Raw genomic sequence first — 26,240 nt, forward strand, 5'->3', positions numbered from 1 at the left:
ACTCTTCTCCATGGACTGTGGTTTTCAGTCGTAAGGCAACTGTGTCTAAGGGATCCTGTGTTCTCTTAGCACATTGACAGCTCTCTTCTGACCTTGGCTGTCCCCCTACCATCCCTCAAATAGCATAAATGATGCTGTACTTCCTAATAAACACGCTTGGCTTACATCATCAGTTTATGCAAGAGCTGTTGTTTCTGTCTTCTTTGTTTCTCATCCTTAGTCCTCCCACTTAACTCCTCCCCATCCATGACCCTTATTCCTGCAGCTTCATGTCAGACAGGAGAGAGGAGGGTGCAGGAAAGGCTATGACAGCAAGCAGGCACATGAAGCACACAGGTGAATCCAGCAACCTCCCCATCCCAGAGCTGGCCTGCAGACTCTCCAAGCAGGGCTGGAGCCTGGGCGCTGGCTCTCAGGACAGGTCCCATGTCTGACACAGTATGCCTTAGTGCAGTTAGGCCAGCACTTATCTTTCCCACACCTCAAACGTTTCGGTGGCATCTGTCGGTCCCACTACTCACTTGTTCCTCCACTTGGCTATCTGGTGTGTGTCCCTGGCCAAGGCTCCTCAGCTAGAAATCATGCTCTTTAAAAGTGGTAGAGTCTGGCTTCTCCAGGATGCCAGGCATGAGAGGCTGCGCAGATGTTCATCCTCTGAAACCTGATAGTGGAGGTTGAGCAATGTTCAGCTCATTTCCTGTTGTAAAGTCTCTGCAGATGCCTGGGCTGAAGGAGGAGTCAGGCTTGAGAGCTTCTTCCAGGCCTGCAGAAGCCCCACCTCCTGATCCTCACTTCCCTCATCTACTGAAGCGGGGACTCCCCGGGTTTGCCAACAGGCCCCAGTCAGCAAAAGCTCCCAATCTCCCAGATTTGTGCTCTGGATCTCTGTACTTCCTCTCCTCCCTGCAGCCTGTCAGTTCACAAGCTCTTCATTTTAGGAAGTTGCTGGCAGGCCCCAAACCCTGGGCTTTTTTCACTCCTGGACTCTCCTAAATCTCAAATCTGGCATTTGACTCCTCCTAACATATTTTTTTTTGTCTGTAGGTGTGTGGAGTCTGTGCATGTTCTTATGCATGTGAAGTCATATGTATGTGCATGTGTGTGTGACATGAGAACGTATGAATATGGTTAGTCTAGCTACTTAGACAGCTGGAACACTTCCTGTTTCCTCCTCCTGAGCTCTGGGATCACAAGCCTGTAGCCACGCCCAGCAGGCATCTGTGAGGATGCTGTGGGTCAGAGCTCAGGTCCTCATTGCTTGCATAGCGACTGCTTTACCCACTGAGCCATGCTGCAGCCTGACACTGGCTTGTAAACAGATCTGTAATCTGATCCTTCTCACTGTGCCCAAGGAGACTGCTGGTCCAGCCAGCATCCTGGGTGTGTGCTTCAGCTTCCTACCTCTCTCTTCCTGCTGATGCTTCATGGTCTATTCTCAGTCTTGAAGCCAGAGTCACAACCTAATATGTAAATTACCTCCTTACCTCTCTCTTTGCAATCCTCCCTGTCTTGCTCTGAAAAAAACCCAGGTTCTTTTCCCTGGGTCTCAAGGCTCTGCATGGCCTGACCCATCCCACCCTGCCCTATTTCTGTCATAGGATCCCACTTCTGGCTCCTCATTCACTCTGTTGTGGGCTGTCTGTTCTACCTTCCTACTGCTCAGCTTTCCTTGAACACACCAGGAACCTGCTCACCTCGGAACTCTTTGCACTGGCTTCACCCTTCTCTTGGGATGACTTTCTCCCTAGGCAGAAGCTCGCTACCTGCTCTCTGAAGCAGCACTGCAGTCCCAGAATTTACCCTCCTTTATGCTTCTGTTTGTCACCTGTTGCCACCTAACGGCACAAACTTGATTTCATTTGGTAATTGAATGGAAACTCTTGGAGACAGGACTTAGCTTGTTTGTTGACTGGTACGCCCCTTGGGCCCAGGCTAGTGCCTAACTGACAATATCAGCACAGAGAGGCTCACAGTCCTCTAAGAAGTGATTAGTCCTTTAATATTAACATATGTGTGTGTGTGTGTGCTGTGTGTGTGTGTGTGTGTGCGTGTGTACATGCACACACACCATTAATCACATGTGCTAGTCATAAACCATTCAGGAGTCAGTTCTTGCCTGCCACCATGTACAACCCTGTGATCCAATTCCGGACCTAAGGCTTGGTGGCAGCTGCCTGCTGTGTGAAGGTCTTCCTGGGAAAACCTGACTGATACAGGAGGGCCATGCCCACTGTGGGGTGCCACTGATTGGCAGACAGTCCTGGGTTGTATAAGAAAGCAGGCCTAGCAAGCCCTGGATAGCAAGCCAGTAAGCAGCACTTCTCTGTGGTCTCTGCTGCAGTGTTCTGCAAATGTTTTTCTTATGCACTGTAGTTTGATCATTCAGACCACTTCAACTCCCAACCACAAATATTAAGAATTCTTCTTTCTCCATATCCTCAGCAGCATTTGCTTATTTATTTATATGGATAGTCATTTTCACGGTGCTGAGACCCTGTGGTGGTTTGAGTAGAATGGCCCCCACAACTCATATATTTCAATGCTTGCCCTCAGTTTGTGCAACTATTTGGAGAGGGTTTGAAGGATGTTCTTCTTAGAGGAGGTGTGTCACTGGGGTGGCTTTGAGGATCTGAAGCCCACACAGGTCCCAGTGTTTCTAGTTCTCTCTCTGCCTGCAGCTTGTGGGTGTGAGCTCTTAGCTACTCCTCCAGCACCACGCCTGCCTGCTGCCATGCTCCCAGTCATGATGCTCATGGACTCTATCCATGATCTCCAAATGACATCCTTTCAATTTCATGTGGTCCCAATCGTCAGTTTGTCCCATTTTATTAATGCCCTTAGCTCTGCAAGCATCAGGAAGTGTTTCCCCCTATTTCCCTCTAGCAGATCCAGGGCTTCGAGTCTTGTGTTGATGTCTTTGGTGCATTTGGACTTGCGTGCTCTGCAGGGTGAGAGGAGAGGATTGTTCTTCTACCTGCAGGCGTCCGGTTTATCAGCACCACTTGTTAGCAAGGCTTTCTCTTTGCCAGTGAATAAATACTTTGTCACCAATGAGTGTTTTTGTTTGTCATTTTACTTTAGAAGAGCAACAAAAAAAAAAATCCCCTTATTTTTATCATCTGAAACTTTTTACATCCAAAACATTCTTTTCCAATGGCTTGTTTTCAAGCCAGAACTTATTTGATAAGTTATTAAAAATACATAAAAATAATTTCAAGCTGTCTTATTATAGGATGGAAACACTGCCAGGATACTTGATTAATTTACTATAAAACATCATGTTAAGATTGATAAATCTTAGTCTGTTTTGATAAGTCGTGGTCCCAGAACTCTGAAAACCACACACACGCTGCATGTTCTTTGTAGAATCATTTCTTGAACTGTTTAGACTTGGACAAGAAAAGAAACAATAAATAAAAATAAATTTCTTGAGTTTAAATAATCTGATGTTTTAAATAACACTTGGTTCTATACATTTGTACACTTAGTCTGTATCTGCACTTAGCATGTAGCCTCATTTGTGTACGCTCAAATATTTGTTGACCAACTCTTGTGTAATTTTTCTTGGGAGAGATGTAAAATTAACACTTGCCCCTAACTTCTGAACTTTCCAAAACACAAAGACTGACTCATTAGCTAATCTTATTGAATAGAAATGCATTTGTTAGAGATTCCTCATGGAGCCATGGAAGACCACAGACATTTCCATGCTGACCCCAGTTGCGTCTCCCTCTTTTCACCAAATTTTGACTCTGCCTCAGAATTAATGTAAACGTTGGTTTCTACCACCACCTAGTGTTAACATAGCAGAGCTCACAGTTTTATGTGTCTGCCTTTGACCTTGTTAGGGTTCTGCTTGTTGAGCAAATACTGACCATCTTGGGAGCATTGCCTTGTTTCCCGCAGGATGGCATGTTGGATAGCTGCATTCATCCTGCTGCAGGATGGAGATGACAAGGATTCAGAGGTCTGGGTCATTCTCCAGCTGGTCCAGAGTTCAGACCAAGCATGGCTGCTACATCTTGAAGGAAGTGTACACACTTGTTAAAACATACTTCCTGCATGGCCATGGTGGCTAACACGACTACAAACCCATTGCATCTCCTGTACAAGAGTATAGAATCAACAGCTCATAGTGTGATGAAGAATGATAAGAAATTGTTGGTACACTTCTAGAACTGGATGACCTCGTCAGTATACTGTTGGAATTACACCGGAAGAAAGAAGGGTATAAAATTATATCATATTTTACTAAACAGAAATAATGTAACAGTACTTGTTTCTGGAGAAAAAAGGGGCTGAAGAAACAATGGATTTCCTTGAAGTATGTTACATTCTGGCTTTCTAAAACCTTTAAATTTTAGATTGAATAAAGCAAAGTTTTTGTTAAAGGGAAATACTTTGAATATATATATGCCTTTTTTCTAAGCTAGTCATCGTTATTTTGGAAAAAGAACAGTTTTTTAAGACATAAAAATATAAATATGTTTATGCCATAGAAATTGAGATTTTAAGAGCCAAGTATTGTGTTTTTTAATTTTGTAATATGTGTACTGTAAGACAAAAAATGCTAAATACAAATTCTAACATTGTAGGGAAAGACCAGAATGAAAAACACAGCCAGTCCCCACTCTCCAGGCACAGAAGCAGGTTCCCTCTGCTCTCTATTGTGACTATTGGTATCAGTCACACTGACAAACAACTTTTATTGACAGCTAATCCAGAGCAGGTAAATTGACACAAATCAGTCTTCATTGATGGGCATTTGTAGAAAAAAGAAAGCCGTTCCTCCAGCAGACAGCCACTTAAGCAGATAGTTGTCATTTCCTAGCCCAATGTCAGATAAGTTTTTCTCATTCAAGCCACTGACTTAAGAGCATTTAAAAACCATGAACCTTTAATCATCTTAAAGTTCAAATTTCAGAAGTTTTTCTGTTGTAATTGTGTTTAATTATCATCAACGCAAAGGGAGTAAACTTTTTCATTGTAGAAAACCTATCTCTCCCAAATCACTGGCTCTCGTTGGATGAAAGTGTGCTTTCAAGTCTTCATTTAAATACTTGTTGTTCCTTTGAGGCTTGTTTGATGTGGGATTTCCCCTCCTAGGCTGTGAGTATGTTTTAGGGAAATGAACAAGCAGTCTCGGTTCACACTTATTACAGGATCTGAAACTCACTGTAGATTATTTATTCTTTGTGTCTTTCACATCATGCATCTCTGTCCCATTCATTCTCCATCTCTTTGTACCCATCCTTTGTATCTGCCCTTGCAACATCTCCCCACAAATAAAATAAAATAAAATTAGAGGACAAAAAAGAGAAAACAATCTTGTCATGGAAGCTGTAGTGTGACTCAGTGAGACACACAATAAACCCTTTATTCATATATTTTCACTTGCAAGTGTTCATTGTAACATCATTGATCTGGCACAAGGACTCTGGTTTCTGCTATACTATCGATCCTGGGCCCTTGCTGGACTTCTCTTGGATAGCCTGCTGTTGCCCTGTGATATGGAATTCTTGTACCTTTGGGCCTGCAGTACCGGCCCCTTCACTTGATCCAGCAGATTACAGATGGGGTTTATGTTGGGGTGGGCAAATCATACCCTGGTTCTGGGCCTGGGTAGTTGCAGGGTTGGTCAGCCCACCAGCTCTCCCTCACCCCCACCACCAGGGTGAGCTCTCCTGCACTGCCTTGGCTAGTTCACTCCTTGCAGTGATGGGCAAGGGGCAGGGCCAGTTCTCCTGCTTTATGCTCTCAGGGTTGGTTCTCCTATGCCTATATCATCAGGCACGGCTCTACTGTGTTGCCCAGACTAGATGCAGGGGCAACTCTCCAGAGTGCTGCAGCTGGTGAGAGGTAGAGACAGCTCTCTCACTCTTATGACCTCAGGGCCATCTCTCCCACCATCTCAGACACAGAGGGCTGTGGAGAGGGAATTGTTCCTCCTCCTGTGCCTAAATATGACAGATGAGGGTCAATGCCAGATCTCCCAAGCTCGCATTCTTGAGCTGTCTCACCCCAGGTCACATCAACTGGGTCAGCGCTGCTGTGCTGCCCAGATGAGGTGCAAAGTCTTCTTTCCTAAGTGCTGCAGCTGCTAAAGAAGAGAGTCAGCCACCTTGGCACTTGGAGGTGATAGAGGTGAGGGGCACCTTTTCCCCGTGCCACTGCTACACCAGAGATGAGGGAGGTGGTACCAGCTACGCCCCACTCATGGCCTCAGTGCTGGACCACCTGTGCCCCTGCTCACAGGGTTAACTCTACTATGGTGCCCAGGTGAAGCAAAGGGTTTTTTCTCCTGGGTGCCACACCTGATGAGGGCTTGATTCAGGTCTCCTACCTGCTACAGGTGGCAAGGGTAAGAGGCAAGGAGCAAGGGACAAGGGGAGGCATGTTTTCTTCACCACAAGACAGGCATGATCTGCTCCCCATTCTCACTTCCGCAAATCCAGCTCGATCTTGCCCCTCAAAACAGCCTAGCTTTATTGTGCTGCCCAGGTGAGGTGTAGGACCCACTCTCCTGAGTGCTTCAGCCAGTGATAGGCAGGACCAGTTCTACCAGGTATTTCAGGCAGTGAGAGGCAGGACCAACTCTGTACAGCCCTATCTTCTTGGCCTTTGGTGGTATCAGGAGTCACAGACATCAACACAGACCTCTGCTGCATCAGGGTCATGAACCCAGACCTGGGCCCAGGCCCAGACATCACCGTGGCCCTGGGTGACAATCAAACCAACCACATTCTCTTGGTCCTCACTGCTTTCACCTCTTTAGATATACTTCTGTCCACAAGACATGAACCATTCTGTCTTTCCTTTCTCTCCCATACCATGCCATACATTTGTATATCATAACAATGCCACATATGTTTTTTTCTACTCAGTTCATTATAGCTCTGGGCAGGACCATGTTCCCTCCTCAGAGTCTGGGGCGGTCAACCCTGGGTCTACTTGTTGTCTGACTAAGTGTAACACAATTAATAAAAACCCAGAGATAGAAATTGGGACTCAACCTGAAGATCAGAAAAGCAAAACAGCCAGTCGCTGGCTCTTATCTCAGTACAAAATGGCAGTCCTGCCTCCAGGAATCTCAGAATGAGACTGTGTGTGAGGGCTGTCTCCTCCCATTTTATAATCCTCTCTGGTGTTGGGATTAAAGGCTAGCACCACTACTGCCTGGTTTCTATGGCAAACTAGTATGGCTACTGGGACTTAAGGTGTGTGTCATCACTGCCTGGTCTGTAAGGCTGATCAGTGTGGTTGTTTTACTCTCTGAACTTCAGGAAACCTTTATTTATTAAAATACAAATGAAATATCACTACAGCTCAGACTGTCATGGCATTGGGCAGGACTCTGCTGCCAAGAATCATAATGGTGCGTGACTACCTGGTACCAGAGGACAGTGAAATTCTCCCTTCCCCAAGTCTAGAGACCTGGGGTGGACCTGTTCTTGTCCTCTGGGGTACACCAGGCCTAGACCACAAATATTTTATTAGTATTTTTGCATCTATGTTTATTAGGGAAATTGGTCTGCAATTCTCTTATTGTTAATCTTTTTTAATTTGGGTGTCATGATAACTATAGCCTCATAAAACCAGTTTGGCAAAGTTTCTTCCATTTCTAGTTTGTGGAATAGTTTGAGGAGAATTGGTATTAAAGTCTTTGTTGCAAGTTTGGTAGAATTCTACACTAAAACCACTTGGTCCTGGTCTTTTTTCGTTTGGATGGTTTTTAATGACTACCTTTATTTTTACTAGGGGTTACATATCTGTTTAAATGGCTTATCTGATCTTGATTTAACTTTGGTAAGTGGTATATATTGAGAAAATTATGCATTTCTTTTAGATTTTTCAATTTGGTGAAGTACTGGGTTTTAAAGCATGTCCTTATGATTCTCTAGATTTCCTTGGTGTCTGTTGTTATGTCCCCCCTTTTTGTTTCTGATATCATTAATTTGAATATTCTTTCTCTCTCCCTTTAGTAAATTTGGATAAGGGTTTGTCAATCTTGTTGATTTAACCAAAGAAACAACTCTTTGTTCCATTGTTGTGGAATATTCCTTTTCACTGTATGAAGACGTGTCACTGGGATTGGTTTACAAAAGGAAAGCTGAATGGTCATTAGCTAGATAGGAAGAAGTAAGGCAGGACTTCCTGGGGCAGAGAGCTCTGGGAAGAGGAAAGGCAGAGTCACCAGCCAGATGTCGAGGAAGCAGGACAGGCAATACAGAGCAAAGGTAAACAAGCTCCCTAAAAGAATGTACATTTAAGAATATGGGTTAATTTAAATTATGAGAACTTGTACGACCAGCCTAAGCTAGGGCAAAGCTTTCATAATTAATAATAAACTACTGTGTCATTTTTTGTGAACTTGCAGCCCAAAGAAAAATTTGTCTACATTTTATTGATTTTTAAAAAAAATTTTCTCTTTGTTTCTATTTTATTGATTTCAACCCTGAGTTTAATTATTTCTTGCAATCTACTCCTCTTGCATGTGATGAATTCTTTTGTTGTTCTTCTAGAGCTTTCAGGTGTTTTGTGAAGTTGCTAGAATTAGATCTCTGTAGTTTTTTTTTTTAATGTATTCACTAGCATTATGAACTGGCCTCTTAGCGCTGCTTTCATTGTATCCCATAAGTTTAGGTATACCATGTATTCATTTTCCTTGAGTTCTAGAAAGCCTTTAATTTCTTTCTTTATTTCTGTCTTGCTCTTTTTTTTTTTATTTTGGTTCTTTGATTTTCTTTTTTTTTGGTTTTTCGAGACAGGGTTTCTCTGTGGTTTTGGAGCCTGTCCTGGAACTAGCTCTTGTAGACCAGGCTGGTCTTGAACTCACAGAGATCTGCCTGTCTCTGCCTCCCGAGTGCTGGGATTAAAGGCGTGCGCCACCACCGGGCTTGCTCTGTTTTTTTTTTTTTTTTATTGAGAAGATAGTTGTTCAGTTTCCCTGAGTTTGTATGCTTTCTGTTGTTGTTGATCCAGCTGTAATTCAATGATGATCGGATAGGATGCAAGACGCTATTTCAATTTTCTTGTATCTGTTGAGACTTGCTTTGTGTTTTGAGTATTCATCAATTTTGGGAAAATTCCATGAGGCTTAGAGAAGAAGGCATATCGCTTTGTGCTAGCTGACTGCAGATCTCCTCTCCTTTTTCTCAGCTACTAGTACCCCAACCTCATCCTCAACTTGGTAACAGAACACCTGCTGTGGTCTCCTTTCACCTCTGATGCCACTTCCTTCAAATCTCAAAGATCCTCTGCTCCAACCTTCCTTCCCCCAACTCATCCCAGTCTCTCAGCCTCCAAACCAGCTGACATTCATTCCTGTGATCACACCAGCTGCCATCTGAGCAGTCAGGGAAACAGGTAAGCTAACTGAGGACCTTCACCACTCCTTCCTCTCCCCCAAACCCAATACCCCAGCCTCATCACTATATCTGCAACAGAGCACCTGTTTTTCAGCCTTCCTTCCTCCTCTGCCAACGTCTTCTGTGGATCCCACAGACCTTCGTCTCTCTGACTCCCTACCCAACTTGTGCTTTGTCTCAGCCCCCAATTCTAGCAGACACCCCCGAAAACCCACAAGCTACTCCTGCCGGGGAAGCAGGTAGATTGTGTATAGATTTTCCTTTTTCCTTCTGTTCTTCTAGATCCAATCCAGTCTTACCCCCAGTGCTATAGCCGACCTGTGAGTGACCTCTGTTCACTGTCCCTCCTGCCACACCAGCACAGCAACTGTAGTTCATCTGAGCGAGGGACGTTGGGATCAACACACAGCACAACTTCAGGTTCTGCAGACAAGCCTTTATTCCACTTTTTCACACAGTATATAAAGCCCTCAGCAGGGGAGGACAAGCCAGCAAAAGCGGGAAGCTCATCACTGTAACTCACATGGCTTAGGGGTAAACATCCTTAGAAACATTACTGAAAACAACAGTTTTTCCCTGTTTTTGTTCCTGTTTTCAACCAACCACAAGAGTGCAAAACAGATCAAGCCAGGGTGCGAAGGCCTGTCATCTAGGGACCCAACACCTCCTATTATTTAGTCTCATAGGAGACTAAAGAAGCAGGTCCTTGTAGAACACTCTGATCTCCTCCCTCCTGTGAATTCCTTCAGACTCTTAGCCTAGCCCCATTCCTAACAGCCAGCTGTCAATGATAAGAAATAAAATTTTCTGGGAAACCTCACTGACCACAAATATTAGGTGCATAAAATTTCCTACCAGGCAGCAAACACCCATCACACTCTCCTATAATCAGAATAAACAGTAAGCAAGGTACAGAACACTCACCTAACAAAAACAAATTCAGATATTAGCACCTAGACCTATAATCATTCCAATTCCAGATGCCTAGATGCCGGCATAAAAACAATCAATAACATCCATGTCAATAGGTCTCCACTAGAGCCCAGATAGCCCTGAATATTCCAACACAGTTAAAGCACAAGAAAAAAAGATCTCAAAAGCGTGTATGGAGATGATAGAGATCCTCAAAGATTAAATTAGTAAATCCCTTAAAAAAATCCAGGAGAACACAAACAGTGTGAGGAAATGAACAAATCTCTTAAAAAAAATTTTAAAAAACACTGGGTCTTGTGGAAGGCTGTTTCCTAATTTTCTGAGAAATTGCCACACTGTCATTCAAAGGGGTTATACCAACTTGCATTCCCACCAGCAATGCAGAAGTGTTCCCTTTTCCCCACAACCTCTCCAGCATAAGTTGTCATCAGTGTTTGTGATCTTGGCAACCTTCCTGAAGACCCAGTAACACCACTTTTGGGTATATATCCAAAGGATGCTCAATCGTGCCATAAGGACATGTGCTCAACTATGTTCATAGCAGCATTGTTTGTCATAACCAGGATCTTTAAACAACCTAATGCCTCTTGATTGAAGAATGGATAAGGAAAACATGGTATATTTACACTACGGAGTACTACACAGCAGAAAAAATACCGACATTTTTAATTTTGCAGGAAAATGGGTGAAGCTAGAAAACATTGAGTGAGGTAACCCAGACAATTATCACATGTACTCACTCATAGGTGGTTTTTAAACATAAAGCAAAGAAAGCCAGCCTACAAACCACAGTACCAGAGAACTTAGACAACAATGAGGAGACTAAGAGAGACTTACATAGATCTAATCTACACGGGAAGTAGAAAGTAGAAAAAGACAAGATCTCCTGAGTAAATTGGGAGCATGGGGACCTTTGGGGAGTGTTGGTGGGGAGAGAGGAGAGGCAGGGAGGGGAGCAGAGAAAAATGTAGAGCTCAATAAAAAAAACAATAAAAAATTTAAAAATACAAAGAAACAGAGGAAGAAAATTTATAAAGTTGTTCAAGACATGAAAATAGAAATAGAATCAATAAAGACAACAAAAACTGAGGGTGGGAAATATTTAAGAAGCCCCCTTCCTTTCCTATTCATAAGAATTCACTTTCCAGGGAAAGCACCATCTCATTGCCTCCATTCCCATGCTCCCAGTTCTGCTTGTATCATGGTTGGCCAGGTGGTTTTGAGACTGGACACTCAGGCCATGAAAGCCAGCTGGACAAGGCTGAATAGACTTGCTGGCTCCACTGGAAGTTTCCTGAGATGCACATCCCATATGAACAGAATGGGGAGAGCCAAGAGGGACATCTGGGTCCCCAAGAGGTGTCCTGGAAACATTGCCATTTGAAGGGCAATTCAGATGGCCACTGGTTTATAAATGGAGAAACTGGGGGCCAAAGGATGATCAGGAAGAGTCAGGAATCAAAGAAGAGTTCTCACCCCTCAGCCGCTAAGATGTCAGGATCCCACAGAGACACCTCCTGACTGCTCAAGGAGTTCCATGATCAAGTGAGGATGTGTCTCCTTCAGAGCTTGGTAGACTTGCTCTTTGCAGACCCTGGTCCAGGACCGGCTAGAGCTGAAGAGCTTCCGCATCTTCTTTTGAGTGGTGGATTCAGCTCGCACCTCCTCATACTCCTCTTCACTCAGTACCAGACCATGCAGCAGCTTGTCCAAGAGAGGGTCCACTGATGTCACTCGGGCCACCAGCTGCTCCCGATGCTGGTCCACAAAGTGTGGCAAGGTAGGAGCATCTAGGAGTGAAGACTGACACTGAGCATAGAAAGCACGGACTCTTCCACTGTCTGCTCAGTTTTTTTTTTTTAATGTATCTCATCTGAATTGTGCACCCCTGGTTCCCTCCCTCCTCTGCGAAGTCAAGAGAAAAAAATATCTGTACCCTTCCTGAGGCCAGTTATTAGTCTGATACTCTGCCTAACTAGGAAGAAGGGTTTATGGTAAGTGTTCAGTTTGGGAGTGAGTAGTATAGTAATGTATTATTTGTGTTTTAATAAACAAAGCTTGCCTGAAGATCAGAGAGAAAAGCAGTCATACTAGTTAGCCATACAGGCCAGGGAGTGATGGCACAAACCTTTAATCCCAGGACTTGAGAGACAGAGGCAGAGGGGTCTCTGGTAATTCAAGGCCAGCCTGGGCTACAGAAGATTAAATCTGTCTAAAAGAGTAATAGAGCTCACACTAAGGAGATCCCAGCCCTTGGGGTAACATATTTTAAACCCAGCACTAGGGAGGTGGAGACAGGAGTGATATGGCTGGGTAGAGAAAGGAATATAAGGGGTAAGAGACAGGAACTCAGTGTACTGTGAAGTGTGGGTTGTGGAGTTTGGGAGTTTGTAAACTCAGGATCTAGACCCATTTCAGTCTGGGGTAGAGGTAAGACCCAGTAACTGACCACTTTGCTTTTCTGATCTTCAGGTTGAACCCCAATATCAGTCTCTGGGTATTTATTATTCATGCTATAGGGTGGGGTTATTTTCAACATGGGAAGCCAAGAGGCATGAGAAAAACTCTTCCCTGGGGCAGGGACATGGCCTACCTCTCCTGGTAAGGTTTGCAAAGTGAGGCTCCCTCCTTTCTCACTGACCTTCTCTCAAGGATCAGATAATCTACCTGCGGAATGTTATTGGCTTCTCTGGCCTTGTATAAATGTTACTGACCTTTGTGAGGTGTAGGGATTATGGGCTGTGCAGGCCTGAGGTCTCCTGGAAGAAAGGAGAGATGATCATCTGTAATGATGCCTGTCACCAACAGTCAGTGCAGCTTGTGCAACTCCCAACCATGCCTGGGATTTTGAGAATCAACTAAAGAAATTCTGACATGATCTAGAAGGTGAACATTTCCTTACACAAGGACTCGTGGAACCAGACCTATCATTGAGAGAGAAGACATGTTCATGGCAATAGACATTTCTTCCACAGGATCACAGCCTCAATTTTATCCTAGATTATATTTTTTATGGAGAATTTATGAAGTCCCTTACTGGTTTAAAACATTCGACATTTATTTCTGAGTAGAAAACTATTTTTTGTCCTTGTTTGACCTTGTACACTTACATGCCACAAATATGTGTTCCTAATTCGATGGCAGATTCAAGATGATGTGAGACTGCACACCAGGAAATAGCGAGTGAATTTTCACACTCAGTGAAGGGGGTTAGTAAATTTCAGCTCATGAAATGCCAAGTGTTTGAGAAGATTCTAAGTTCACTGTGCTCTAACAGTTTAGGGAACTCAGCCCAAGGACCCAGTTTGTAGTTTTGGAAACTCTGAATCCATTTGTATGTATCTGGACCATCTTGGTGCATCTTGACTTACAGATAAACTGGAGCATCTAATGAAGAAAGTGATTTGAGTGACAATGAATTTAAAAACCCAAATGTGAGATTGGGGATACAAGTGAAGCATGATTATAATCTTCCAGTATTTGAATACTTTCCCTCATGGAAGAGAATAGAACTTAATTAATCTCAGAGAAGAGAATTAACAAATCATGAGGAAGTTGTTGGCTTAATAAAGAAAAATAGCAGCATTGCCCCCACCAGCTAAGGATCACACTGTGGCATGTGTATGAACAGCGTTTAAACTTTCCAAACATCTTACAAGGTACTCCTTCTGATCTTTGGTTTACAGGTGAGGAAGGTCAGACTCAAATAAGTTAAGTCATTTCCCAAGATCATCCAAAGAGGAAATGCTGGAGTGAGATTCGAACACTGGCTGATGCTGGGGCAGGTCAGTTCTCCTCTGCCTCACTCAGGGAAGGCTGAGCAAAGCCTGTTCTCTGACCACATGAGGAGCCTGTTTCTAGCAGTTCAGGAGCAGCAAGCATGACTGTTTGACAGCTGTCAAGGGCTGGACATCCCCAGAGGTACTGATAATGGGTATTGGTTTTGGCATTGTGGATGCTGAACTAAGACTGCACTGTTATTTCATTCAAGAACATTTAACAATTATGTATCCAACTGTCCATGTGAGATTGAAAATATGAAAGAATTACTGGCCAACAAGTGAATAAACAAAAATACAAACTTGTGGGATAGAAACCTAACCATAGTAATGAAAGCAATCTATAAGGAAAATTTTGAGATATATATTTATATGTATATACAAATTATATATACATGTGAGGGAGAAATTAAAGAAGGCTTTAGAAGATGAAAAGACATTCTCCTCCCATACTCGTTGTTTAGAAGAATCAATTGTATGAAAAGATCTACTCTATTAAAAGCACACTACACACTCAATGCAGTCTTGATTAATATGGCAGGGACATTCTTCACATATAGCGTAGAAAAATGCTGAAATTCACATGGAACCACTAGAGACATAGGATTTCCAAGGTAATTCTGAACAAAAATGATTTTGTAGAATACTTCATCACACCTTCTTTCTAACCAGTACTAGAGACCTAGTAGTAAAAACAGCATGGTATTGGCACAAAAAGATGTGCAGATCAATAGAATAGACTAGAAACCTAGATAAAAGTTTATACAACTATACCTACCTGGACTTTGACAAAGAACCCAAAATGTACTTTGTATAAAAGACAACCTGTTAAACAGGTGGTCCTGTAAAACTACTTAGCACTGTATGGAAGAATTAAACTAGATGCAAAGATCACACCTTTAAAAAATTAACTCAGAATGATCAAAACCCTTAATGTGGGCCCCAATACACTTAAACTTATAGAGCAAACATAGGCAGAACATTTAAACACAGCAGCATATGTCAGGATTATGTGAATAAGATTCTGGTAGCACAGGAAGTAAAACCAAAACTTGGTAAATTGGATGTCAGGACACTCAAAAAGTAATGTAGAGCAAAGGAAACTTATATGCAGCTAAAAATGGGAGGAACTATTCCCAGGTAACATCTGACAGAAGATTAGTAATAGGAATATATGTGGGTCAGAAAACCTAAATAACAAGGAAATGGCACAATGCAGAGGATTGCCATAGGAGTAACAGCAGAATTGTCAAAGGAGGAAACACACATGTCTAGAAAAAACTTAGAAAGTAGGGAAATACAGGTTAAAATTTGTTATGATTCCCTCTCATGCCTTGAGAAAGTCCAGTATCAAGAATACAAATATTAACAAATGCTGGAGTTCACTTGGGACAGAGGAACACTTATAAACTGATGTGGGATTCCTTTCTGTACGGTATGAATGTGTTTTATTACCACTGGTTAATAAAGAAGCTCTTTTGGACTATGGCAGGGCAGAATGCCACTAGGTGGGAAAACTATATTGAATGCAGGAGGAAAGAAGGAAGAGTCAGACAGATGGCCTGTAGCCACCCAAGAAGCAAGATGTGAAGTAACAAATCAAGAGCCTTGTGGGTGAAATATAAAATAATAGAAATCAGTTAATATAAGATGCAAGAGCTAGCTATGAATATACCTGAGTGTTGGCCAGACAGTGCTGTAATTAATATAGTTTTGTGTGATTATTCGGGTCTGGGTGACTGGGAAATGAAACTTAAGTCTCTGTTTACATAATGGCTCCAATGTTCATCCATGTACTTCCACATAAAGCCTCAGAAAGCTTAAAGAAAGGGCTTCTAGCACCACAAAATGGGAGTTAATTAGAGTTTTTTGCTAGCCACTTTTTTTCAGATAGGCTTTGTTTGCTGGCAGAAAGCAGAAGCACAGCTTCTCCAAGAGACGACTTCCTGGTTCATGTTGGTGCATGAATGGCTCTGTCTCTTTTGGAAGGTCCTGCTACAGAGCACTTAAATGGAGTTTGTGAGCAGAGTGTTACAAGGTGCTTAATGTTTACATAGACCTGCTATGTCCCTGGAGCTAAGACAGACAGCATGAATCTCAGAGGCTATGAACATACCTCCTCAAAGTTTGACAGGGAGGAGTGAAGGCATAAATCGCAAACAATGCCACACCAGTTTGGAATTATGATTAATAGGGTGGTATTTATTTAAAGGGGAAAAAACTTACAGATAACCGTCCCAGACAACAGCCCTCTGCGCAATTAGGAAGGAGTCTAGTCGCCGGAAACGAAGCAGGAAGCGAAGAAGAGCGAGAAGGGAAGTAGCCGCTTTTTTAAAGGGAGAGAGACCACGCACCAATGGGCTGGTATCTCAGCGGCTATAGGCTGGAGGAGCGGAAGGATTTCCCGCAACAGAGGAGTCAACAGGCAAAGCCACATGGTTAGTCCTAGCCATGCCAGCTTAGCATTTAAATAAATTCTCCTGATCAGAAAATGATTACAGATACACAATAAGATAGGTTCAGACAAAAAAGACTTCTGAATGGGTCACAGTGTTGGATAAATGTAGATGGGCTTAGGAGAGAGAGAAGAAAGAGTTCAGTCATAGATTAAATGAGTAAAAATAATATAATAAATATTAAAAAGTAAGAGAAAAATAAACCATATAAAGATGGAAAATACACAGAGTGGATTATGTGCATGATTGAGGGTTTTTATTGTTTGCTTTGAGTTAACTGCTGAAAAACATTTGAGTCTGGGACTGCTAAGTTAAACCAACATGTATCTTTTAAAGTTATCTTGACTTCAAAACTTGAGTCTAAGGATATGTTACTTTAAAAAAGAGGTTCTGCTTTTGTTTCCACAGAAGATGAGAACCTGTGGATTACTTCCAGGCTAATGTAGTTTGATGGAACAAGAGTCCCAGAAAGGTCTTCATGAACCTTAAAAATACTTCATCCAATGAACAGCAGGAAGCAATTTAGAGAAAATAATGCCCAAGTTCCCAAAGTTATTGTTTTCAGTAAAAGGGGGGTTGATTATAAGTAGTTAATGGTCACAGTCAAACTCTTTCTAAAAAAGGGGGGAGGATATGTTAGAGAAATGAATACATTTCATTGGTATGAACTTTGGTTAATTGATGTGGGAGTGTCATATATCAATCTGTTGATTTCATTGGTTAATAAACAAACTGCTTGGCCTCATAACTTAGAACATAGGTGGGTGGAGTAAACAGAACAGAATGCTGGGAGGAAGAGGAAGTGAGCTCAGAGACTCGACAGTTCTCCTCTCGGGAGCAGACGCCTCAGAAGAGACACCATGCCCCGCTCCTGGGCAGACACACGCGATGAAGCTCCGACCCAGCATGGATGTAGGCTAGAATCTTCCCGGTAAGACCGGTGCTCACAGATTATTAGAGATGGGTTGATCGAGATATCAGAATTAGCCAGTAAGGGCTAGAGCTAAAGGGCCAAGCAATGTTTAAATGAAACAATTTGTGTGTTGTTATTTCAGGGCATAAGCTAGCAGGCGGCCGGGGTGCTGGGCTCGCAGCCCCGCTGCCCTTATTAGTACAAATGGCGCCCAGACGTGTGGATAATTGAGTCCACAGAAAGCCTGAGAAAGCTTGGAAAAGAATAGAGTAAAACATGTTTCTTGTGGCAACTTCTCGGGTCTGCTCTGCTTGCTAGAGGCAAGCAAGCGCTCTCATCTAAGAGAGGCTTCCTGACTCAGCTTCAGCTGCAAAACCCTGCAGCTCTTAAGAGGTCCGACCACGAAACACTTAAATGGTATTGAGAAAAGCTGAACCCATGCTTTTTGGTTTTCAGCCGTAGCAGGAAAAAAGCTGAGCCGTTTTAAAATGCCGACTTTCTGGGCTGTCCTGCCAGCGCAAACTCTGACTCTTTTACGCAGGCAGTTCGTGCGGTTTGCAAGCACAGGCTGCTGAAGCTCACTTGCTGGCAGGGACCTTGAAATGCCATAGAGTTGTGGCAGTAAACATGGCTACAGCCAGTACCTCAGCCATGAGGCTGGAAAGCTAAGGAATGAACTGGATCTAGCTGGCAAAGCCATGGCTTTAGTCCTACTGATATTGCTTGGTAAATTAAAGACTCATGTGGTCAGAAAAAGAGAGATATACAGTAAAGAGAGATCCAAAGACAAAGAAAAATTCTAAAAGTATGTTAAGAATATATGCAGACTAAAAGTTTAAGTTCTTAAAGTAAAAAACAAAAAAAAAAAAAGGAAGAGAGTTGTTGGGTGTGGTAGTACACACCTTAAATCCCCAAACTTGGGAGGCAGAGGGAGATTGACCTCTGTGACTTCAAGGTGTGGTAGCACACGCCTTTAATCCCAGTGCCTAGAAGGCAGAGACAAACAGATCTCTGTGAGTTCAATGTGTAGTAGCGTACACCTTTAATCCCAATGCCTGGAAGGCAGAGACAGGCAGATCTCTGAGAGTTCAAGGACAGCCTGGTCTACAGAGTTATTCCAGGTCAAAGATACAGAGAACCTGTCTCAAAAAGCAAAAAATAAAAGTAAAAATAAACAAAATAGAGGTTAAAATAAAGCGCACAAAGATGGAAAATACACAGAGAATTTTGATACTGTATGCTATTATGCTCTCTTTGAATTGTTTGAATGCTGAGGAAGGAGCAACAGATGCCAAAAGATATTTGTTTATAAATGCTGCTGAACTAATCCAACATAGATATTTTGAAAATGCCTTGAATTTGAAATTTGGATCTAAGGACATGATGCTTTGGAAAGGAGTTTCTTATTTTGTTTTCACAGACGATGAGACCCTGTTCATTTCTTCTATTCCGATATGGTATGATGGACCACGTCCTCCTGAAGGGTTGCTGTGAACATCTTCAGAAAATTGCTTTGCTCAACTGTCAACTGAGATGAAACTAGCACACAGGTTATACCTTGAAAGACCTAATTAACGATGCCCCCATTCAGCAGGAAGCAGTTTGGAGAGAAAAAACTGTGCCCATGTTCCCAAATATGGTTTATAAACGTTCTTTTACATTTAAAGGAGGGATATAATATAGACATGAATAATTTGCATTAGTATAGATTTTGCTTTATTGATAGAGATTTAAGGTTAATTTTATTATATGTATATGTATTTCTGATATTGATTAAGGTATTGTGATTGTGTAGTTCATTTAAAAATGTAATGTATATAGGTAGTTAATAGATAATCATAATAGTCAAGTTTGTAGTCATGTTAGTTAATATTTTCTAGATGTACGTAGATATATTTTAGATAGGCATTCTTCATATCTTTCAAAACTTATAGAATATGGCATTTTAAATGTTTTAATAACTTAGGGTTTTTCATGACAATGAGACACTCTGCTCCTGGCAGCACCAATCTACTTCAGGAAGAAGATGGGCATCGAAGAGGATCCTTATGGAGTTTGATAGCCATTTGGGCAAGAAACTGCTCTTGCCTGGACTATTGCATAAACAGGACACAGATAACCCGCCGAGAGAGGACTACTAAACTTGCCTAAAGGTGAGATGATCTTTCGGGGTTCCTGAGTCATGAAAGGGTCTGCAAGACATTCTTCAGAACAAGCAGATAGTGATTGATTTTGAATTTTCCTGCTTCATGGAAATGTCTGCTGGATACTATGGGCCTGAAGGCTAAAGATTGATGCCCCAACAGTACAGAGAAACTTTGGATGACTGTCCAGGCAGTGAGATGTCTCTGCCATTTCTAGAGTTTTAAAAGTTGCTTACTTTTTGTTTGCTTAGGTAATATTGTATCTTTCTGGAGTCTTTGGAGTTGAAGAATAGATAGATAGTTATAGTTATAGTTTTCCATTGTTATGATAAAAGATAAGGTAGATATAAATATTGTAACTGTAATTCTTACTTAATAACTGTTTTTTATATGTAATTTTGCTATGTTAAAGTTAAAGCCTTTTTTTTTGTTTAAACAGAAAAAGGGGAAGTGATGTGGGAGTGTCATATATCAATCTGTTGATTTCATTGGTTAATAAACAAACTGCTTGGCCTCATAACTTAGAACATAGGTGGGTGGAGTAAACAGAACAGAATGCTGGGAGGAAGAGGAAGTGAGCTCAGAGACTCGACAGCTCTCCTCTCGGGAGCAGACGCCTCAAAAGAGATGCCATGCCCCACTCCCGGGGAAGATACACGCTCCTGGGCAGACAAATGCAATGAAGCTCCGACCCAGGATGGACGTAGGCTAGAATCTTCCCTGTAAGCGCACCTAGCTGTGCTACATAGAATATTAGAAATGGGCTAGTCAAGGTGCGAGAGTTAGCCTAGAAGAGGCTAGATAGAAATGGACCAAGCAGTGATTAAAAGAATACAGTTTCCGTGTAATTATTTCGGGTAAAGCTAGCCATGTGGGCGACCAGGTACCGGGGACGCAGCCCGCCGCTCCATACTACTACAATAGTTAATTGATACAAATTTAAGGTAAATTTTGTTATATGTATATTTATGTCCTTTTAAAAAAATTTATACAGCTCATTTAAAATGTAATATATAATTCAAAATTACAGATTACTAGATAGTAATTTATAATACCAAAATTATAGTCATGTTAGTTAGATTTTCTAGGTATGCAGAAGATATATTTAAGTGAGATAGATAATCTTCAACACTTCAAAAACCTACAGAATATGACATTTAGAAGAATTTAAGAACCTAGACTTTTCCCTACAGTGAAAACTTCAAGGAAATTTATGCGTATTGAAGAAATTCATTATGGAATTTGCCTTGAATATGAAAAGGTTAGTCATTTGGGCAAAAAACTGCTCTTTTCTGGACTGCCTGATGGTAATCTGAATAAACTGGACATGGTAGACCCACAGAAAAATGACTGCTGAACTTGTCAAAAAAAGATGAGCCAGTCTTTCAGGGTTGCTGCTTCATGAAGGACTCTGCTAGACATTCTGGAGGACACAGAAGAAAGTGACTGACAAACTGCCAATATAGGCAAATCAGTCTCTCAAATTTCCTGCTTCATGGAAAAGTTTGCCAGATATTATGGGCATGTAGGCTGAAGATTGATTCCCCAACATCACAGAAGAACTTTGGGTGACTGTCCAGGCAGCGAGATGTTTCTGTCAATTCTGGAGTTCTGAAAGTTGCTTACAATGAACTTCCTGTTTGCTTAGGTAATATTATATCCTTCTGGTTTCTTTGTTAGAGTTTTAGTTTTAGTAATAGTTTTAGTTTTTCTTTCTTATGATAAAACATACATTAGATATGAAGCTTTAGACTCACAAAGATAAAATAGATAGAATATTTTCTTTAATGTTTCCAGGTACAAAAAGACTAAATATTGTAATTGCAATTCTTGCTTGATACCTGTTTTGTTAAATGTAATTTTATTATGTTAAAGTTAAAACCTTCCTTTTTATTTAGACAGAAAAGGAGAGATGGTGTGGGAGTCCTATCTTTATGCTGTGAATATGTTTTTGTTTAACAATGGTTAATAAAGAAGCAGCTTTGAGCTGCCCATGGAGCAAGATGTGAGGTAAAAAGACCACAAGCCTCGTGCTAAAATATAAAATAATAGAAACGAGTTAAGATGCAACAACTAGTTAGGAATATGCTGGTGCTGCCTGCCAAACAGTGTTGTAATTAATAAAGTATTTATGTGAGTATTCGGGTCTGGATAGCTTGGAAATGAAACAGCAGTCTCTGCTTATAATACACTGCCTGTGGAAGTGTTAACTAGTGCAGCCACTGTAGTAATCACTCTGGAGACTTCTTAAGATCTAGAAGTAGAACTACCACATAACCACCCACATCACTCCTGGTAATATATTCAAAGGAATATGTATTCTATTATGGAGACATTTTCATAACCATGCTCATTAAAGTTCTGTTCACAAGAGCTAGGAAATGCAATCAGTAGCACATTGGTAAAATGAAGGAAGAGAGAGAATACTGTGGGGTCAAAATGCTCAAAGAGCAAGAGGATTGTGGACGGAGGAGATAAGGGGGTGGGTTTTAAATATTAAAGACAGTATTTAAAAGTCACAATGAAACCTATTATTTGTAACCCAATACAAAATTCATAGAAGAATTAAAATACGAGATACCCTATGAAGATTCAAATGGGAGATCCTAGAAGCAGTGAGTTTCACAAACAAAAGTCAGCTCCAGGAGTGGGATATCTCCATAGGAGCTGTTGGGCAGGGAGGCCATGGGGGTTCCCAAGACAATGCAGTGGCATTCATTCTTCTCTGTTCCCCATCAGAACTAGTGGATAAGACCATACTGCTGAAGACAGCACACATTTTGGGTACATGGTATAGAGACTCCAAGCTGGAACTGAGTTGGAAGCTTCCTTTTGATGCTAAGTTTTTAGTGTACGATGATGTTGTGCAGGCTGACGAGGAAGAAAAGACATCAGCAACCATGCTGCCAGGTCAGATGATCCCTTGCAGCAATGTAGCATAACTGTGATGTGAGTGCCCGGTAGCTGCCTGATTACACTTCAGGCCCGCTACACAGGATAGAATCCACCATAAGCATTTTAAACTAAAACAAACAAACCCAGGTCTTTGAAGGTCTTAGGCCCTTGAGGAAAAACTACATTTACTGCCCACATAAAGGTACATAGTGTCAATTCCCTTGTAAATATCAATGTTTATACCACAGACAAAGGCTACTTTCAGTCTTCACCAGAAAAGCCTCTCTTTGCTGTGAAAGGAGGTGACTGCAGATACCTTCAGCTGTGCAGGATACTGAGAATAAGGGATGGTAGAGTACTCATCCCTATAAGTAGATGATTAATCACCCCTTGAGGCTCTAGGAACATTGTGGAAGAGAAATTGGAAAAAATGTAGGGACAGAAGATATGGGGAAAGGCTGTGAAGATATGGAGAAAATATGGATAAGAGGTTGTGCTCTCTTCTAAGCACGACATGACCATCATGAACTCTTAGCACCTGTACCTACTGCCTCTGGACCCACACAAATAGGGCCCTAGACATGGGGAAGCAGCTCACAGGGACAGTACTACTTACTGCTTTACTATTGAAAAATAATAGATTGGAGAACAGGATATATATAATCCATCTGTACTCACTGGTGAACTCACTTGCATCTCTACTGGGTAGTTCAAAACCTACAGGCACACAGAGGATCCGATTTACTCTGTCAGACACAAGCAATAATGAATGTACAGAGGAGATTTGTAGAAAGAAGAGGGGCTGGCTGGAGCAGGAGGGAAATAAGGTTTGTTTAGGATGGAATTCTTAGAATGCATTGTATGCATGTATAAAATTGTCAAAAGACAAAAGGATTTTAAAAATATGTGTGTGGATTTAAGATTAAGAATCTCATGATGGAAAAATCCCTTCATTTTCATTGTTCACATTTAAATGTGAACTGTTACTAGATGCTTTGTGCATCTCAAAATCTGTAATTTCTAGGGCAATGGGAGTAGAAATCACGATATAGGACTGAGAAAATGGGGCTTAGGGTATGCGGTGATTTGGATGCAATGTGTTCCATGATCATAATTTGAAATATTGTTTCTGCAGCAGTAATTGGGGGTGACTGTCATGAAGACTGTGGTGTAATGAATGAACACACACACTAGTGCACTCTTATTTATTATTTGCATGGACACTCAGAATGGTATTGGAAAGCATGAGAGTGCACAGTTGGAGGAACTGGACCACTGGAGGCACATTCTAGAATAGAGTATCTTGCATGGACTTCCCACCTCCACCCTCTCCTCCTTCTCTCTTCTCTCCCTCTCCTCTCCTCTGTCCCTGGTCATCTTCTGTTCTCCTCTGATCTTTACCTTTTCCTGCTCCTCTTCTCCCCCATTGCTCTCACTCTAACTCTAACCACCTGTTTTGGTTCTAGCAAAAGCCACATAACTGATCTGACTATTTCATGACACCAAGAATTAATGACAACACACCTTTCCTGCTCAATGTCTTCTTCAACCTTTGTGGTATCTGGACCTAAATGAATTTTACCTGGTTTCAGCAAGGCTTCCCATTTGAGATTCCCATTCTTCTTGTCTGTGATTTGCAGTTTAATCCCTGAACCCATGCGGCCAACATAGATTTCAGAGAAGAGCTGGGATTCCCTGGGGCTCCGGTAGCACAGCTCCAGTTCCTGCAGGGGGTGAAGACAGATTCTGTTTCAGAAGCCTCTACTCAAGAGAACAAGCATTTTCCACACCCCTGTGCTTTCTTATTCTTGCACACCATAGTAGATACTGGCTTAGACATTGAGTGTCTTTTGCATTGAGTTAACTCATAGCTTTTGAATGCACATCTTTACTCAGAAGGCTGGAACATTGTGGAAGGGGACATAGAAAGAATATAGTAACAAGATATAGAGAATGCTAATGGGCCCAGCTTAGCCCACATACTATTCCTTTTCTCATCACTCTGACAAAAACATGGCAGGAAACAACATAAGGAAGGGCTTATGTTGTTTAGTTTCATGATGGGGAACGCATGTAAACTGGGGCTCTGTTCTTTATGGCAGGAGCTTTTTGGCACAGCTTGTTATATCAGGATCAGGAATCCAGGTCTGTGGTGAGGAGCATGTTGAGGCTACAACCCTCAAGGCCTTCCACTAGTGGCCTGCTTGTGATTGTCTGGCCTCACATGTTTGATTCAAACACTAGCACTAACTGGGGATCAATTGTTCAACATTTACACCTGTAGGAGACCTTTCAGATTCAATCCACGATGAGTGAGAGCTCATCCTGAAGTCCTTGACTTAGGACTTGCTGCATGGTAGGCTGTGCCCTTCTCTGTGATATACTAAAACTAATTTCTCCAGATCTTCTGTGTGATCCCTTAAATTGCTTTCCATTTAACTTGGAAGTTTTCTTGCTCATCCTAAAGCCCAAATCATTTCTCCCCAATCTAGGTTTGCTGTAAATCCTCGTAACCTGCCCCAAATCTGGCATCTGATCCTGTAGAATAGCAAACCCCTGGATGCTCACCTTTGGAATGATTTCCAGATTCTTGGAAGCAGACACTATGTACCGTGATCCAATGTAAAGAGAGTCTACTGGGGGTGGCTTGCGTATTTGAACAAACTGAAACCTCATTTCTTGTTCATCAATGGCCTAGGGAACATTGCAGACAGAGATTTAACTAGACTTCTGGACTACAACAGCTAACTAGTCTGAATAAGGTGAGTTGGTCGATCAATACATTTTTATGTGATGGGGTAATGTCACCTCCCTCTTCTGACTTGTATTCAGCCATATAGATTGCTAATTATTGGCTTCTGTCAGGTTCATTATGGCCACTGTGTCCCTGACAGAGAAGAAGGGAGTTGACTAGATGTTGGATATGGAGAATTTCCATTCTTCTGATGGGTGAAAAGAGGATGTGTAGAGATAATAAGATGTTAAAGGCAGTTGATGAACCTCTGTTGTGAAGGGGCCAAGAAGACTGCAAACCCATAAACACTAGGGCTCCCCAGGTGGAGAATCTCTCCAAGGGGATAGCTACATTTAAGCTTTCTGTCAATCCACCCTAGCCCCACATTTCTGGTACTCAGTGTTACCTTCTGAATGGTCCAGTCATTGGGGATCAGGTAGAGATGAAGGGTGACTTCCTTGAGATTGAGGTAATAGTAGATCAAGGTAACAGAAGTGATGGGGATGAAATGTCTGACAGCAGGCATAATTCTCAGTAGAACTCCCATTGGAGAGAAGCTTGGGTTTTCCAAGACTGTGTAGCACTGTTCCACTCTGGCTGGCACTTCTAGGACTATCCCATGTTCTTGAAAGTGGGCCACATGGAACCAAGAGATGTCCACCTGTCCCTCTGTGAAAGAACAGATTCAACGATGTGGATTTAGTGTTTCAACTGAACTGTGCTTGGCTGGAAAAAGAGCCACTAAGATTTCGAATGGCGGTGGAAGCTAAATAAGAAGGTGAATCCAAAGACAAACACATAGGCATCCTCCTGAATATCAACCTTCATCAGGCGATGAAAGGAGACAGAGACAGAGACCCACATTGGAGCACCGGATAGAAATCTCAAGGTCCAAATCAGGAGCAGAAGGAGACGAAGCATGAGCAAGGAACTCAGGACCGCGAGGGTTGCACCCACACACTGAGGCAATGGGGATGTTCTATCTGGAACTCACCAAGGCCAGCTGGCCTGGGTCTGA

General features: G+C 42.1%; 1 protein-coding gene across 1 annotated transcript in view; it reads right to left on the minus strand.

Annotated features, from left to right (window-relative positions):
* Window positions 1–11,263: 11,263 nt before the first annotated feature.
* The window catches only part of LOC121445425 (NACHT, LRR and PYD domains-containing protein 1a-like), a 91,105-nt gene continuing 76,128 nt past the window's right edge, over window positions 11,264–26,240 (minus strand). The window contains exons 14-18 of the mRNA XM_041647559.1: window positions 25,629–25,891; window positions 25,057–25,182; window positions 24,071–24,212; window positions 13,016–13,060; window positions 11,264–12,091 (exon numbers count right to left, since the gene is read on the minus strand). Of these exons, the coding sequence (XP_041503493.1) occupies window positions 11,796–12,091; window positions 13,016–13,060; window positions 24,071–24,212; window positions 25,057–25,182; window positions 25,629–25,891 (872 nt within the window). The 3' untranslated portion in view covers window positions 11,264–11,795. The remainder of the gene's footprint in view (window positions 12,092–13,015; window positions 13,061–24,070; window positions 24,213–25,056; window positions 25,183–25,628; window positions 25,892–26,240) is intronic.

Source organism: Microtus oregoni, unplaced genomic scaffold (assembly GCF_018167655.1).
Source record: "Microtus oregoni isolate MIOR12 unplaced genomic scaffold, Mior012 000188F_ref0000398, whole genome shotgun sequence".
NCBI classification, from domain to species: Eukaryota; Metazoa; Chordata; class Mammalia; order Rodentia; family Cricetidae; genus Microtus; species Microtus oregoni.